Source organism: Thrips palmi, unplaced genomic scaffold (assembly GCF_012932325.1).
Source record: "Thrips palmi isolate BJ-2018 unplaced genomic scaffold, TpBJ-2018v1 HiC_scaffold_12, whole genome shotgun sequence".
Classification (NCBI taxonomy): Eukaryota; Metazoa; Arthropoda; class Insecta; order Thysanoptera; family Thripidae; genus Thrips; species Thrips palmi.
Window position 1 is genome coordinate 11933742 of NW_023144623.1, and position 16041 is coordinate 11949782.

A 16041-nucleotide genomic window follows, 5' to 3' on the forward strand; every position below is an offset into this window, starting at 1 on the left:
CGGCGGGGCAGCAACAACAACAAAAACAACAACAACAACAGCAGCAGCGGGTGGCGGAAGCACGGCATTAAGGCGGCGGTGGGATCATCGTCGCGTTACCGAATGTCTTCAAGGGGCCGTTGCCGAAGAGGGGCCCGCCCTCTGGGAGTGCGGCCCTAGCAGTGGGACAGCAGGCTGTAGCTCTGTCTCTCTCGCACCCCCTGCGGGACGCCTCACGAGTGCGAGAGAGACAGACGTTGTTCGGGACCGCTCTGCCGTGGGGCCCTCTCCGCAGAGAGCCCTTTATTGAAAGCACACCGGCCACCAATTTTTATGAGAGGCGATGAGGAAAGGGAGTGGCGGTGGTGGGAGGGTGGGAGGGAGAGAGAGAGAGAGAGAGAGAGAGAGAGAGAGAGAGAGAGAGAGAGAGAGAGAGAGAGAGAGAGAGAGAGAGAGAGAGAGAGAGAGGAGAAAGCGGCGTGTAAGCCGCTTGGTGGCCTAATGCTCAGAGTGCACTCAGAGAAAGACCCCGCCCGCCGCCCTCGCCCGATGGTCTTTGGTCCCCAGCATCCCGCACTCCTCGGAGTCCTTTGACGGCTACCTGGGAAGGCGTCTTTGCGCTTTCCCGTCCACACCTAAACGACAGAAAATGGCCGAGTCAGGAGTGACGATGACGCGTTTCAGTCTCACAAAAATATACGTTTAGAACGTCATATTTTTCTTTGAACGCTTTGCAGTCTGTGATTGCAACGGCGCAGTCGTGCGAAGAAACGCGGCTCGCTTCGACAAGGCGGTGCCACTGCCACCTGTACAGTCACGCGAAGCAGAAAATCACTTCGACAAGGCGGTGCCGTTTTGGCGCGCTGCGTCCCAGTACAGTCGCGCGAGGCGGGCGACGCGCTTCGACAAGGCGGTGCCATTTTCACGTGGCGGGTTGCCTCCTCGGGCGGAAGAAACAATTACGAGAGGGCTCCGGCCGGTTCCGGCTTGCGGAGCAGCGCGAAAGCAGCGCGCCAGCACGGAATCGCATCTCGGGGATGACACAACCGGAACGGGCAGCGCAGTGTCAACATCTCGAAATGGCGGAAACGGCCCGGAGATTCGCCTCCACTACAAATCACGGCGCGGTATCTTCGCTGCGAGACCCGGGAGAATAATTAATTGCAGGCAGAGAGATGTGAATCGGATGCTTAGAACGGCACGCCGACACAGTGCCAAATTTATCAAGAGGCCGTTTTTAGTTGGCGGAGGGATTCCCTTCGAAACGAAACGACGTTCAACTATTGGACTTCTAGTACAAAACGGATAAAAACCGTGAAAACATAATACTGGGCCGGGTGTCGAACCCGGGCCACGCCCGTTTCCTCAATACTCTGTAACTCGGAGGTGACGCGGCGCCAACAAAACAGCAAACCTGAGCGCGGTGTTGCGGCGCACGGCGGGGCCCGGACGGCGAGAAGGGCATAAATCAAAACAAAGCGCGCGCAGCTTTTAAATTACGACCGCCACAAAGCACTGCATCAAGGCTGTGATGGCGGCCGCGGCGCGAGCCAAACCAATTCCATAATTTCGGCCAAACAAAAACAAATAAATTGAACACGGGCGAAAATTGAGCACGGTGACGTCACCCCGTTTCCGGCCCGGTAGTGCACTGTCTCGAGGAGATCCCCGCCTCCCCTGCCCTACTTATTTCCGCTGTCATTCCCGAGTCCGAGTCGCAGCCGAGTCGCAGGCGTGCTACCGTCGCAGGGGGGCTTCCGCAGGGCCAACACCGTCACTGGCACACCGTTAAAAACTGTACTTGAAATCCACTGTTTTCCTTCAAGACTCGGTCCGGTTTCCGCCCGCGCGTTTTGCAACGGTCGGGCCTGCTTATCAGACAGAGGGAAACAAACTAACCGCAGCGGGCAGAACCACAGAAAAAAGAGGGAGCAGCCCCACTTTGCGACGTGACCATAGCTCTGAAACGGAGCGGAAAATGGGGACATGGGGCACATGGGGCAGCATTGAGGTGGCACGGCGGACTGGCGGGGAGAAGGTCGCGCAGGCCGTCGGGCAGACGGACGGACTGACGAGCCGACGGGCACACAGTGGGCCACAAGACCAGTGGATTGCTCTCCGAACGAGGAATCCATTGGTGGGGCCACACGTTTGCTTCGAGTCCCATTTAGCGACTCTGGGGCTCGAAACGCGTCTAGCGTTCTGGCCACCTGCACCGGTCTTCTGGCCCACTGAGAGCCGCCCGGCCGGAGACGGGAAGACAGAAAGGTAAAGAAGGAGAAATAGACACTGAGAGTGAATCAATTATTGGGCTGACACTGCATTTCAACTGATGGCCAGAGTAACGCCCCTCTCTCTCCCCTTCGCTCTCTCCCTTTCTCTCATTACACGCGGAGGGAGGCGGGCCGCGGGGCGAACAGTGGAATTAGAGGGGGAAGGAGAACAACCTCCGGCCTCTTTTCTCTATACTCCCCCAGATTTTATATCCATCTGCAGATTACTATCAACTAACCGCCGAGGCGGCCTCCACGAGCAAAGAAATCGAAGCCCAGACCATTTCCTTCCCCCTTTCCGTCGTTCAGTCCTTCCATTCCCTCTCTCTTTTTTCTTACCTTTTATATTTTATTATTTCCTTACAGATAAAATAACTGACCTTTGGGCCGGGGAGCAAGGGAAGGCGCCCGGAGGCAAGAATAAGAAACCAGCCAACAAAAACCAAAACAAAAATATCAGAAACAAGTACAAATACGTGCACCTGCAGCAGTGGGGTACGCCCCAATGACGTTCGGCGGTTTTCTGCTAAAAAAATAAACAAAAACTACAAAAAATAGTTTTAAGAATAGTAACGCAATGCAGCTGTTCGATTTCGAGCAGCGCCTTCGCCTCTGCCGTCACGCTCCCGCGGGGCGTCCCATCATCAGATGGGGTGTGAGAGAGACAGAGACGGAGAAGGCCGACTTAAAATATTGGGCCGCCACGTGGAAATGCCAAAGCTGCAGCCTCCCGCCGAGAAAAGTGGCTGTATCAACAATTTGGCGAAATGGCGGCGGATCGATGCCGATCCCGAACGGCGCTCTCCGTCTCTCTCGCGCGTTCCGCGGGGGTGCGAGAGAGACGGAGCACTCGGCCCGCGAGCCCGGCAGCGAGCCGCGACGACGGAATAAGCGGATGAACCAGTGTTGTTCTAATTGCGAGGAAGGCTCAGCGAGATTGCCAGCGCGACACAGGGGAGCGAGAAAGAGACGGAGGGCGAGAGGGAGAGGGAGAGAGAGAGAGAGAGAGGGAGAGAGAGAGAGAGAGAGAGAGAGAGAGAGAGAGAGAGAGAGAGAGAGAGAGAGAGAGAGAAGGGAGAGCGGCGTTGATGGCGGCTTAGGGCTCTTCTTTCCGACGTCGTCAGCGCGGCAGGCGCGGCAGCGGCTCGAATAATTTCCAGCCGAATCAAAGCAAAGCCGATGGAATTACTTATCGCCAAAACTATTTGGCGCTGCGAGGTCACCGTCGTCGTTGCCTTGCTGCACGTGCAGTGTAGTCGCAACCTCGGCGTTCAGAGTCCAGAGTCGCTCAACAGGACTCGAACCGAGCGTGTGACCCCACCAATGGATTCCTCGTTCGTAGAGCAATCCATTGGTGGGGTCACACGTTCGGTTCGAGTCCCATTTAGCGACTCTGAAAGTCAAAACGCGTAGTTTTGGCCGCCTCCACCGGTCTTCTGGCACACTGAGAGCCGCCCGGCCGCCTGGCGGCGGGGGGTCACGGCCAGAGGCTGGGGTGGGGGGGGGGGGGGGGCCTTGAGTGCGCGGTAATCCCAACAGTAGGCAATCCGACCTAGCCTGGCCCAGCCTGGCCCCGCGTAGCGCGATACGCGCACCAGTTGCGTTATAATTCACAGCCCGGTCCGTTACCCACCGCGGGGAGGGCGGGGGCACCCCGGGCCAACAGGCAGCGCTACACCCCGGGCACGCGTGCGCCAGCCTGGCCGCCCCGCCGCCCTGGGCCACGCCACCCGGAATACCAATGGTCGGGGGTATAAAACTTGCCATCAATTTATGGCATTTGTTGTGCCTACCCCCTCCACCGGCCTCGCCCCGGGGCCGGGCCACCCCCGCGGCACGCACAGCCACGCCCAAGCCGTGCCGCCGCGGTACCGCCCCGCCATGGACCGCCCCGACTGGAGCACCCCGACAGGCCCCGCCCCGCCCCGCCCCGCCCCGCACCAGCAGCCGGTCTCAGGTGTCGCCCACTATACGGCCCATCCGCACCGGCGTTACGGCCCAAACAACATAAACAACAACGAAAAACAGCGCCAGCGCGCAGCCCGCGCCGCCCGCGTGGTGGCGGGCCGGGCCGGTCGGGCCGCCCCTGCGGAACGGCAGCGGGGGAGCCGCACCTTTGTTAGGGTGGGACCCAAGGAATGATTACGCTTTAATGGCGCACACCTCGGAGGCGGGGAGGACACACACACAGACACACACACAGACACACACAGACACACACCTCTACACACACGCGCGCACACGTGACCCTTCCGCCCGGACAGAAGCGGGTAGTACCGACGTACCCGAGGATCATAATTAAAGGCCTCCCGCCCCCGCGCCCCCCGGCCCCGCCGGCCCAGGCTCAGTTTGTAATCCTGATTCATCGTGCGGCTCCGTCCCGGTTCAGCGAGCCTCGGCCGGCCGGCCGGGCTGCAGCAGCACCAGGCTGACACGCGCGAGGCCAAGCACCCCCTCCCCCCCCTCTCCGACACACTGCAGGCTGCAACACGTTAATGCCCGGGCCGTTAATCTGATGGCATTCGCGATTTTAGAGGCGGCCGGCTGGTAACTGGAAGTGGACGGGCGCGGCTGGAGCGGCTGGAACGACCGGCATTCAGCAAGCAGTGACTGGCTCGCCTGCCCGGGGAGCACGGTCGCAAACGACGGCGCTGACACAAATTGTTTCGTCGCTAAACGGAAACGAAATCCGTCCGGGAAGCACAGACGCCACGCCGAGGAGAACGCCCGTCGGGGTCTGGGCCCTTAATGGCAATGGCAATGGTCGGGTAGGCAACCGCCGCGCCGCCGAGCCGAGCGTGCGGCCGATCCCGCCGATGGCAGGCGCTCCGTCGCGTGAGAGAGAGAGAGAGAGAGAGGGAGAGAGAGGAGAGAGAGAGAGAGAGAGAGAGAGAGAGAGAGAGAGAGAGAGAGAGAGACAGACAGACAGACAGACAGACACAGACAGACAGAGACTGTTCTTCAGAGGGAGCTAGCGGTGATTTATCCCCTCCAGTTTTTCCAGTGGATCGTGAATTCCTCGCCGGCATGATTAGCCCGGCAAGGTGGGGCCAGGCAGGAGGGGCCGACGGACGAGTGGTGCGGCCCGGCCATAAACAGGGACGGCCCAAAGCAAACTTTAAATTTGAAATTCAATTTTTAATTTTTCTCGCCCCGTTCGCGAGCGTCGTTACTCTGAGCGTTGACGAGATAGGGTGGCGTAAAATCGGCAAGGTCGTTGAGTTACGGGCGGGGCGGGCGCGGTGCGGGAGCGCGCCCTGCCAAACAGGAAACTCAAAGCGGGGCGGGGTGGGGTGGGGCGGGGCCGGGCGGGGCGAGCCTCACTTTTCATTTAGGCCCGAATGCGTCGGCGGCTCATAAACCAGCCGACTGTCCCGGCAGCCGGCGGCCCGGGGCGAGCTCACTGGCCCGCAGGGCGGCGACCAAGAATAACAGAAAAAGCGCCCTCGGCGGGCGGCGAACCGGCGATACTACTCTCCGCGGAAACAATCGCCGCTCGCGCAACCCCCTCGGAGAGCACGCCGAGCTTTGGGGTGTGGCGGGGAAATCCAGATAGGGACGCTTCCTCATTCCACGCTCAAGCACGCAACGCGGTGACGTCATTCTGACGTCATTCCGACGACTCAATAAGGGATTCCATTTGGCCGGATGGAGACGTTCCCTTCGATTGGTCATACCACCTGAGGGGCGGCGAAAAAGGGGCGAAAAAGTCTTTTTTGCGGTTGTGAGTGTACTGGCGACAACGAGGGGGTCTCTGCAGCAGAAATAGAAACTGTTTCCGAAGTGGGATGAGGACAGGGGGGGGGGGACTAGTCTCACTGCGGAATGCGGGGTGAGGGAGGGGGGGGAGGATTTGGGCTTTAACGCGCGGGTGGGGCGGCACAGTGTGCCAGAGGACCGGTGGCGGTGGTCAAAATCCCAGACGTGTTTTGAGCTCCAGAGTCGCTTAACAGGGCTTGAACCGAACGTGTGACCCTACCAATGGATTCCTCGTTCGGAGAGAAATCCCTTGGTGGGATCTCACGTTCGGTTCGAGTCCCATTTGGCGACTCTGAAGCTCAAAACGCGTCTGGGTTTTTGGCCGCCTCCACCGGTCTTCTGGCCCACTGTGGGCGGCCAGCCGGTGCTCACGGACGGGGAGGAGGAAGCACTTTGTTCAAAGCGGGGGTGCAGGCAGGTACGCCGCCGCGGCGAGGAGGATGGAATGCCCCGGATGCAAAAAGCGAAAAAGCAGCCAGGGGAAGGAGAAAGGGGCGAGGGGAGGGGAAGGGGAAGCGGAGGGGAAGCGGAGGGGAAGCCAAAGCAAGCCGCTACCTCCCCGGGACACCCTGCGCAGTCCTGCGCGGCCCTGCGACGCCCCGCGAACGCTTCGCCAGTCGCCAAAGGACCCAGCCACGCTGTGCGGCACGGACTGGGTCCGTGTGTGTGTGCGCGCGTGTGATGACTGTTTTCTCGGACAAAATTTTTGTCGTCTCATTTTGAGCACGTCCGAGAGAGGCAAAGAAGTATAGAGAAAGTCAAAATCACTTTTTTTCCGTCTGCAAAAATTCCAGTGAAGTTTCAGGGTCGGAAGCGGACGACTCTCGCCCTCCATGTTCCATGTTCGAACGTGGGATAACTCACGGACACACACACACACACACACACACGCACACACACACAGACGCAAGGAAAACAAGAAGGTGGAACACATTAACGCGGCTGCACGGAGTCCCGTTGTTACGACCCGACTGTAAAGATAAAACCCGCAGCGTGTGACATTACGTCCGCCGAATGCCGCCCCGCCCCGCCCCGCCCGGCCCGGCCCCGCCCCGCCCCGCCCCGCCCCACGAGGCGCTCCGTGCCGCGGCCCCGGCGCGCCGCAACAAGACGTGCCGTAAAAATTATTTTCTGATTGCCGTTTGAACGTCGCCGCGGGGGATCGCGTCGCTCGCCGTAAAAGGGGCGGCCAAGGGTCGGGAAGGGGTTGGAAAAGGCGGGAAAGGGTCGGGAAGGGGTCGGGAAGGGGTCGCGCGGACGGCGCGGTGGCGCCAGACGGCACGACACACGTAGTTATGCGCTCGAAAACGCAATAAAAGGCACACTGCCATGTTTTCTGCCCTTACTGTTATGCGGCCATTTCGCGCTTTTAGCGCTGTACCTTTTGTTATTCTTCATTCCATTTTTTTTAAAACAGTTTCTGTTTTTCTGCCTTGCTACCCAAAAATTTCGATACAAAAGAGACTTTTTGTTTTTGGCTGGGCGTCAGAGTCAGCAATGCTCGAAATAGCAAACTGCCTGCGGTGGGACGAGAATGGCCCCGCCCCCGCGATACAGTGTACACGTCCTGGCGGCCCCGCCATCGACATATCACGCACACATTCTGTCGGGCGACGGCGAGGTTTCAGTCAGGGCGGGACGGGACGGGACGGGACACGTTGGCGGCGGCAAGGAGGCGCGGGCGTGGCGGCGCGGCGGGCCGGCCTGTCTCTGTCTCTCTCGCACTCACGGGGCATCCCATGTGGGTGCGAGGGAGACAGAGCGACGAAAGTGACTCTCGGAATCAGTCGGCTGCCGCGCGCCAGATTTGTGTGTCGCGGAAGGGGGGGCGGGAAAGGGGTGGCTTGGTGGAGCACTGGGGCATCGCGGGGCCACCCATAAATCAAGGGAGCTCTGGGGATGGCCCTGCCCCGCCGCCTCGCTCGCCGCCCGGGCCGCCGCCGCCGCCTTGTTGTGGCTCCAGACAGGGCCTTCTTCGATACCAGCGCGCCGATGCCCGTCCCCGCGTCCCCGCCCCCCGCCTCGGCCCCCACCGCCACCGAGGCCCACAAAAATGGATGCAAATCCTGGAGCAGGCCGAGCAGGCCGAGCCGTGCGTCGCGATGCCCACGCCGCGTAAACTCGGCTTTGCATCGCAAATTATTTCCCGGACACTTGTTTTTTTCGGTTTTTTCTTTCCTTGCTCTGGAGGGCCGGAGGAGGACAGTGTACCGCTTGGAGCTAAGTCGGGATCATGGCGGCGCGGCGCACGCACACACCGACACGGACGCACACAGACGCACACAGACGCGCGCTCTGGCTGGGGCCGCAAAGTGGGCGCGTCGTTAAGAGTGTGGGAATCAGAAGCAGGCCGCCACTGCCACCGCCACTGCCACCGCCACAGTGTGGTGGCGTCGCTCCGCCTCCGTCGCACTCACGGGGCGTCCCGACGGATACCGCAGGGGTGCGAGAGAGACAGCCGAAGCAGCCCGCCGCGCCGCCGCCGTCTCTTCGTCCCGTCGGCCGGGGCATTCATTCTGTACTTGTAAGTTTCGCTCGCAAAGTTGCGCCTCGTTGCCGGAGTGCTTCCCCCCCCCCCTCCTTCTCGCTGCGAAGGAAAGGCGGTCCGAACACAAAACGCCCGCGGGACCGCCCGCCCGCCCGCGCCCGAGACGACACACGCCGACAAGGCCGTGCGCGTGCACGAACGCGCGCAAAAAAAACAACAACAAAGAAGGAGGAATTTCGGCAAATTGTTGCATTTTTGGCATGCGCCGCGAACGCGGGAGCGGCGCTCGCGCGCGCGTGTGCTCGGGGCGGGGGCGAAAATCAGGTCCATTTAACTTTTTTAACACATTCACGACCGTCCGGGAACACGCGTTCCCGTACGGGAAAAAGTCCAGACGACCATCCGGGAACACCGTTCCCGGACAAATCCGATTTTCCGATTTCGCCTCACAGAATTGTCACGATCATGAGACATATTTTTTTGGAACCGCCTCAACGAAAGACGCAAGTCACTTTTTGAACGGACCTCGTACGATGAATTTGGTACGGGTACATGATTCCCGGACGGTCGTCAGAGACATGTCCAGTCCGGGAACACCGTTCCCGTACGTAAAAGCGGCCCAGCAAGCTAAATGAGGGTATTTTCGGAATCAGCGGATCGAGCCCAGGCCATTCGCACACTTTTCGACTTGGTTTGAGCTGTTACAACCAACTCGATTTTGACACGGCCCGATTCTGCTGCATGTCAAGAAGGCCGCGTGGAAATCGGGTTGATTGTAACATCTCAAAACAGGTCGAAAAGTGTGCGAATGACCTGGGCGCTCCGCTGATTCCAAAATACCCTCATTTAGTTTGCTGGGCCGCTTTTACGTACGGGAACGGTGTTCCCGGATGGACTGTCTCTGACGACCGTCGGTACACGGTTCCCGACTCAAAAACGGCCATACAAGCTTCAACTGGGACTTCTTGCGTTTCTTCCTTTTTTTGAAAAATAAATGATTTTGGTACTCATTTGATCGGGAACCGTGTTTCCGTACTGCGTTCCCGCACTTGGTGGGGCGTCCGTCCGTCCACCCCGGGGAACCCGGTACCCGGGGGCAAAAGGCCAAGGCCCGCGCCCCGCCGTCCGGTCGGCGGGGTTCTCTGTACTTTTTTTTTCGCCTGTTGGGGGGTTTTCCTTATTGCAAAGGAAAAGCGGGGCTTATACAAAGCCCGCGGGGGGCCCGCGGGAGAAACCGCAAAGGGTTGGTCAAAGGGGAAAAAACAACCGGGAGGCGGAAGGTTTGGGCCCAACCCGCGGGGTCCGGGTCCGTGAAAAAAGGTGTTAATGAAATAGGAACCACCCCATCCCGTGTCTGGCCGGGGTGCTTCCTCCCGCCTGCTCCACGCTGCTCCGCCTGCCGAGCGATGCCAGCACTGCGATGAATAAAAGTTGCGGTCCTCGTTAGAGGCTGACCCCCCCCCCCCCCTTCCCGCGGCGCTTTCATTGCCCATCCCCCTCTACTAACTCCCCCTCAAGCCGGCGAATAGTGTGCGTGGAGGGAACAGGGGCTGGTATGCGCGTCGCTGACTTGGGAGGGGGGGGGGACAGTTTGTTGATGTTTCCACTCATGTATCCCAAGTTGGGCCACCGCCGCCTCACCCCTCCCCCTCCTCGGTCCGGGCGAGCGGAGCGCGCAGCGAGCCTTGGCCGAGTTGAGGGAAGTGTCATGAGACAGGACCGGGTCAGCCAGGACACTAAGGACACGCCGGCGGGACGGCCCGCGAGACACAGGGCCGCTGCAAACAGGAAAGTCGCCGGGGACACAGTGGGCCAGAAGACCGGTGGAGGTGGTCAAAATCCCGGACGCGTTTTGACGTTTTGACCTCCAGAGCCGCTTAACAGGACTCGAGCCGAACGTATGACCCCACCAATGGATTGCTCTCCGAACGAGGAATCCATTGGTGGGGTCACACGGTCAGTTTGAGTGCCATTCAGCGACTCCAGAGCCCAAAACGCGTCTGGAGTTTTGCCCTCTGGCCCAGAAAAACATGGTCAAGTTGTGGCGGCAGATCGCACGCGGCACGCTGTTGGCACGCTGTCGGCGCCCAGAGGGCCAATCACGACTCGCAGTGGAGGTCCTCGCGGAAAACGCGCCGAAACAATATCGGAAACAGCGTAACGGAAAAGAAACAAATAAGCAGAGAGGCGCGCACCGGAGGGAGGAGCCACTAATTAAAAAATTCCGCGCCGCCCTCCGCCATTTTTCTTCCGCGCTGCATGATTCAGGCGGCGAGCCGCGGCCCGCGCGGGGAGTGACACTCACGTAGCCGAGCCCCCCGACGTGGACCCGCAGGGAAAGGAAAAAAAAACTCGTTTTTTCTTCCCGTGTTAAATTTCTGATGGCGGTACTCACGATGCCCGAGACGGTGATCTCCCCCGAGGTGGACAGGGGCAGCAGGTCGGTGAGGATGCAGCCCTCCAGGGCGGCGCTGATGTCCTCCTGGCTGCAGTCCAGTTTGTCGTCCGGCTCCGTCCACCAGTGCTCCGTGTACGTCCCCATGATGAGCCATTGGAACTTGCGGCCCACCATGCCGACCCTAGAACACAATCAGCAACATCAGTTTTTCTTTCAGTGTGGCCGCAATAGACGTCGCTGGATGGAGGTGTCCCAGCGCTGCAGCCGAAGCGAACCGAAGCCCGGACAGTTAAACGGGCTCTTTCAGCATAATTAAAGGGAATTGAGAGCCACCCCAGATGTGGCAAAGTGCCCGGCGGCCCTCCGCGCTGCCAGACGCACCCACGTGGCGGGGCGGGCCGGGGCGGCGAACACGCTAGACACGGCGGCTTGATATTGTACTTCTTCGCGTCCAATTTAGTCCCTCGCTTTCTTGCGACTGGGAATGCCGACGAGATAGGCCGGCTGGGCGAGTAAGAGAGAAAAAAAAGAAAAAAGGCCCGTGTTTGGTTAGAATTGAACCTTGGATACGAAAGACTGCACGGAATATAAGACGGCCTCAGTGGGCAAAGCCTCGCCTAAATTAACCAATTAACAACGAATAAGGTTCAGCTGGCAGCAATATAAGCGGTTCGCGGAAGCATCGGACTTACTTGTGTGCTTGGCAGAATATCCTCCGGGCCCACGTCTCGTTGAAGTTCCCCAGCACGATGCGGATGTCCTTCGCCTTGAGCTTCTCGATGGCGTCCGACACGTCGGTGGCGAAGCTCTGTGCCTCAGCCACTTGGAAGCCCAGGGTGTCCAGGTCCGCCACCAGCCGGTTGTGAGCCTGCGCAGAGGAACAGACACAGTCAGCCACCCGTCCCCAACACGCTTCTTAAAAAAAAGAAGAATTAAGAATAAAGGGAGACTTTGTTATTGCGGCCTGGACTGGAACTTGGTGTGACCCCACCAATGGAATGCTCTTCGAACGATTAGGAATCCATTGGTGGGTTCACACGTTCGGTCCCTCCTGTTAGCGACTCTGGAGCTCAAAATACGTCTCGAGTTTTGGCCGCCTGCGCCGGTCTTCTGGCCCACCGTGCGCTCTACGTCGGATACTCCTGGCCCGGCGCCTCTCTGGAGAGACCCCCACCCCCTCAGCCGTGAACCCAGAACCCAGCAAAACATCCAAATGACTCAAGGAGAGGGCCGCCGCTTTCACTGGGCCCTGCACAGATTGCCACGTCCGCCTCTGTCACCGTAATTGTTTTTGCATGTGACTCTCTCTCTCTCTCTCTGGCTCTCTCTCTCTCTCTCTCTCTCTCTCTGCTTCTCTCTCTCTTCTCCTTCCTCTCTCTCTCTCTCTCTCTTTTGGCAGTGTCGCGCCGTTAATTTGCAGGAGGCGCGGATTGATTTGGCGTCTCGTTTTCGCGACGGGCTGGGCGTTAATCCAAGTGCGAGGGAGAAAGAGGGCCGCTGGCCGCAAGCCCAACGGCCCCCACGCGGCCCCCGCCGCCCCCTCCAGGCCCTCCCAGCACGCCGAACAGAGCTTTCGTCGCTCTGTCTCGCTCGCACTCGGGGCGTGGGATGGAGAGGGAGGGAGAGAGAGACAGAGCGACGGCGCCCCGTTCGGCACCAGCCTCCCGGTTGGTCCCGCCCCCCGGGGCACACCCCTTCCTCATCTGCATAGCCCTCCAATTAAGCGCAACAGTGCAAAGGAATACAGATGCAGATCCAGATTCGGATTCAGGCCGCGTGTGGCGGCGTGGCGGTGCGTGGCGGCGCGGCGACCTGGCAGCGCCGCAAACTAGTGCAGCCTCCGTCATATGCGGATATTACACTGCCGAAATTAGGCGTGCCACTTGATATGGCAATGTCGAGGCTGATATTATTCCTTACAAGAATGCCATCAAACCAACTGACGATGTTGTTATTGTCACACCGAGTTTAGGAGCTTCGATGATGTCAGCAATCTTGCGATAACAATGCCATCATTTTGAAGCGATGAAAATGTCATCGCAAATGACAGCGGCCTCAAAGAAATGGTAGATCGGCAATCAGGGCCTGGAGGGCCTGTCGAGGGCCTGCCTTGGCCCAGGGCCTTGGCCCAGGGCCGTGGGCCTGCCCAGGCCGCTGCTTCTGCCCGGAGGCAGCGGCGGCCAAACACACAACCCTGCCTTCAATCTCAAAAGCCCGGCTTCCAGTTTGCCGCAAGGTCACGGTGCCTTCAAAGCAGCAGCAGCCCCCACCCCCTTCCCCCGCCGTTTTTCACGGCGCGTGACCCCGCCCCCACCCCTCCCCTGGATTCGGCGAGCCAGGAGGAAACTCGGTCGTCGTCCAGCCACGCCACCTGCAGGCTCGCTCCGACAACGCGTTGCGCTCCGTCTCTCTCGCACCCCGACGGGCCGCCCGATGAGTGCGAGAGAGAGAGAGAGAGAGCCTTTCGGGCCCAACCACCTCCACGAGGCTGCATGGCGACTGGACGCCTTTCCGGACCGTTCAAGAAGGAATGTTATGGCCTCGGTGGCGCGGCGCGGCGCGGCACGGTGGGGGGATGGCCCACCACTCACGCCTTTTTAAGCCCCCTCCCCAACGAACTGGAGGGACTTGGCGGTGCCGGGATAAAAGTGTGTCCCCTTCGCAGTGTATTAGGAGCAATGTCACGGGCACCGGGGGCACCGCGGCCGCGATGGGGTGGACTCCGGGGAGGGAGGGGGCGGCTCTGCTTTAAGGGCCTTTGCGCGTGCGCTCCTTCATCGAGTCGTGTTTGGGTAGAAAGGACGACTCAATGAGGAAAATTGAATGTTGTGGCTTTAATCGGGAGAGAAAAGACGTTGGCGCGGGGGGGGGGCGTGTATAATCCCCCGACAACCGTGGAACGGCGCGCCAGGCGAGTCAAGTCGACCTGAAGGAGGAGAGATTTGAAAAGACGCGCCACTGGCTCTTAACGGAAGGAGGAGGGGAAGGGGGAGAGGGCTCTTACACGAATCCCCGCGGGGATGAACGGGATTACAGCTGCGCTGACTTTATTCTCGCCGGTAGATCTGAAAGGCGCGCTTATTGGCCCCGCCGCCCCGCCGGAGGAGCTTTGATTAGAATTTGCGGGGCGGTGGGGGGGGGAGTATTGTTGATAACAGCGTAGCGACACCGGGGTGCCGCCACCGCGCGAGTCGTCCTCGCGGTGTACTCACTGACTGCTCTCGCTCACATAGGACGGTCCCTACTCGCAAACGGGTGCGAGAGAGACAGGGGACCGGCCGCTCCATTTCCGCGGGGACACACGCGCGGACTGGCGGGCCGTGGCAGCCAGGGCCATGCCGGCCATGGCCTTCCAGCGGGTCGCTCAACATAAAATACTGTCTCCGCCCAATCTCCCGTACACGACTAAGTGCCGCTCGCTCGGCCAGGATCAAGCGCGTGTGTGTGTGTGTGAGAGAGAGAGAGAGAGAGAGAGGAGAGAGAGAGAGAGAGAGAGAGAGAGAGAGAGAGAGAGAGAGAGGATGTTTAGTGATAAGCCGCCTGGCGGATTTTAGGTCCTTCCGGAGGAACAGGCGCTAAACAACGCCAGGTGTGAACACGGTTAGACTTGGTCCTGAAAGATTCAGGACCGTAACGCGTCCCTGAGGTAGCCGGACACCCGTTTCCAGGACGGGAGTGGCGAAATTCAACCAGTTTGCCGTTTGGTCCTGGAAACGGGTGTCATTGGCGACGTTTGTCACCCGTTTCCAGGACGGTTCGGAATGTTTGGGGCTCTCGGTCCTGGAAACGAGTCTCGGCGGGCCCAAGACGCCGAAGTAAGACCAGTTCGCACCTGGTAGCTTGCACACTGAACTACATTGTACCGCTGGACAATGATGCGCCATTCCCGCAGTGCGTTTCATGGAAAAAATCGGCAGCAAAAAGTGGCAATACGAAAGTCTCAAGGAGACCCGCCGATCAGCTTCGGTGTTCTTATGGGAACCGGGCCTTCATCCGACGCATCCCTGCCGCGCAATTCGACAGATTAGTGGAGTTCGTATTGGGCTGGCCCACCCGAAGTGCGCGCGGTTTCTGTGGTACAGTGAGAGTCCAGATTCAGAGGCCTTACCTCAGAGGGGTCACATTGGGTATTTGAACCCGCGACCCCGAGTGCCGAGTCTAGTCAACTCCTCTACCCTGACCGCTCAGCCACCGAACCAGCTTGTCGGTGGCGATGTCGCAACTCCTCTTGAGCTGCCGTTCGAGAAATCTGGTCCCGAAAAAAGGGTACCTAGAGCGGTCTCGAACCCGGGACCTGCCGCTTCCCACATCATGCTCTTAACCACTGAGCCACCGGGACGCCATGGCACCCGCCGTGCCTGCGCAGGTACCCAATCTTCTGTGGATATACCTCCCCAAGCAATTGGTCGCCGAAAAAATTGTGTATACTATCGGTCCCGAACCCGGGACCTCCCGCTTCCCGCGACATGCTCTTAACCACTGAGCCACCGGGACGCCATGGCACCCGCCCTGCCTGCGCAGGTACCCAATCTTCTCTGGATATACCCCCCCAAGCAATTGGTCGCCGAAAAAATTGTGTATACTACCGGTCCCGAACCCGGGACCTGCCGCTTCCCACATCATGCTCTTTACCACTGAGCTACCGGAGGACCATGGTGCTCGCTCTGCCAGCGCTGGTACTCAATCCTCTCCGGATAGACCTCCTCAAGAAGTTTGTTGCCGTTGCCGAAAAATTTGATCATGGCACTAGTCTTGAACCCGAGACCTGCCAGTCAGGAACGGATCACTCTAACCACTGCGCCACCTGTTTGCTATGAGCGCCGCTCTCCTAGCGCCGAACTTATAATTTGTCCAGCATCAAGCAAGATGGGTGGCTATTCAAGTTTGGCGCGAGGTGGGTGGCGTGCATAGCAACCTGATGGCGCAGTGGTTAGAGTGCTCCGTTCCTGACTGGCAGGTCTCGGGTTCAAGACTAGTGCCATGATCAAATTTTTCGGCAACGGCAACAAACTTCTTGAGGAGGTCTATCCGGAGAGGATTGAGTACCAGCGCTGGCAGAGCGAGCACCATGGTCCTCCGGTAGCTCAGTGGTAAAGAGCATGATGTGGGAAGCGGCAGGTCCCGGGTTCGGGACCGGTAGTATA

At 59.6% G+C, this 16041-nt stretch overlaps 1 protein-coding gene across 1 annotated transcript in view; it reads right to left on the bottom strand.

Moving 5' to 3' along the window:
• The window catches only part of LOC117640663 (gamma-aminobutyric acid type B receptor subunit 2), a 151074-nt gene that overhangs the window by 46614 nt on the left and 88419 nt on the right, over positions 1–16041 (bottom strand). The window contains exons 4-5 of the mRNA XM_034377446.1: positions 11590–11765; positions 10895–11078 (exon numbers count right to left, since the gene is read on the bottom strand). Of these exons, the coding sequence (XP_034233337.1) occupies positions 10895–11078; positions 11590–11765 (360 nt within the window). The remainder of the gene's footprint in view (positions 1–10894; positions 11079–11589; positions 11766–16041) is intronic.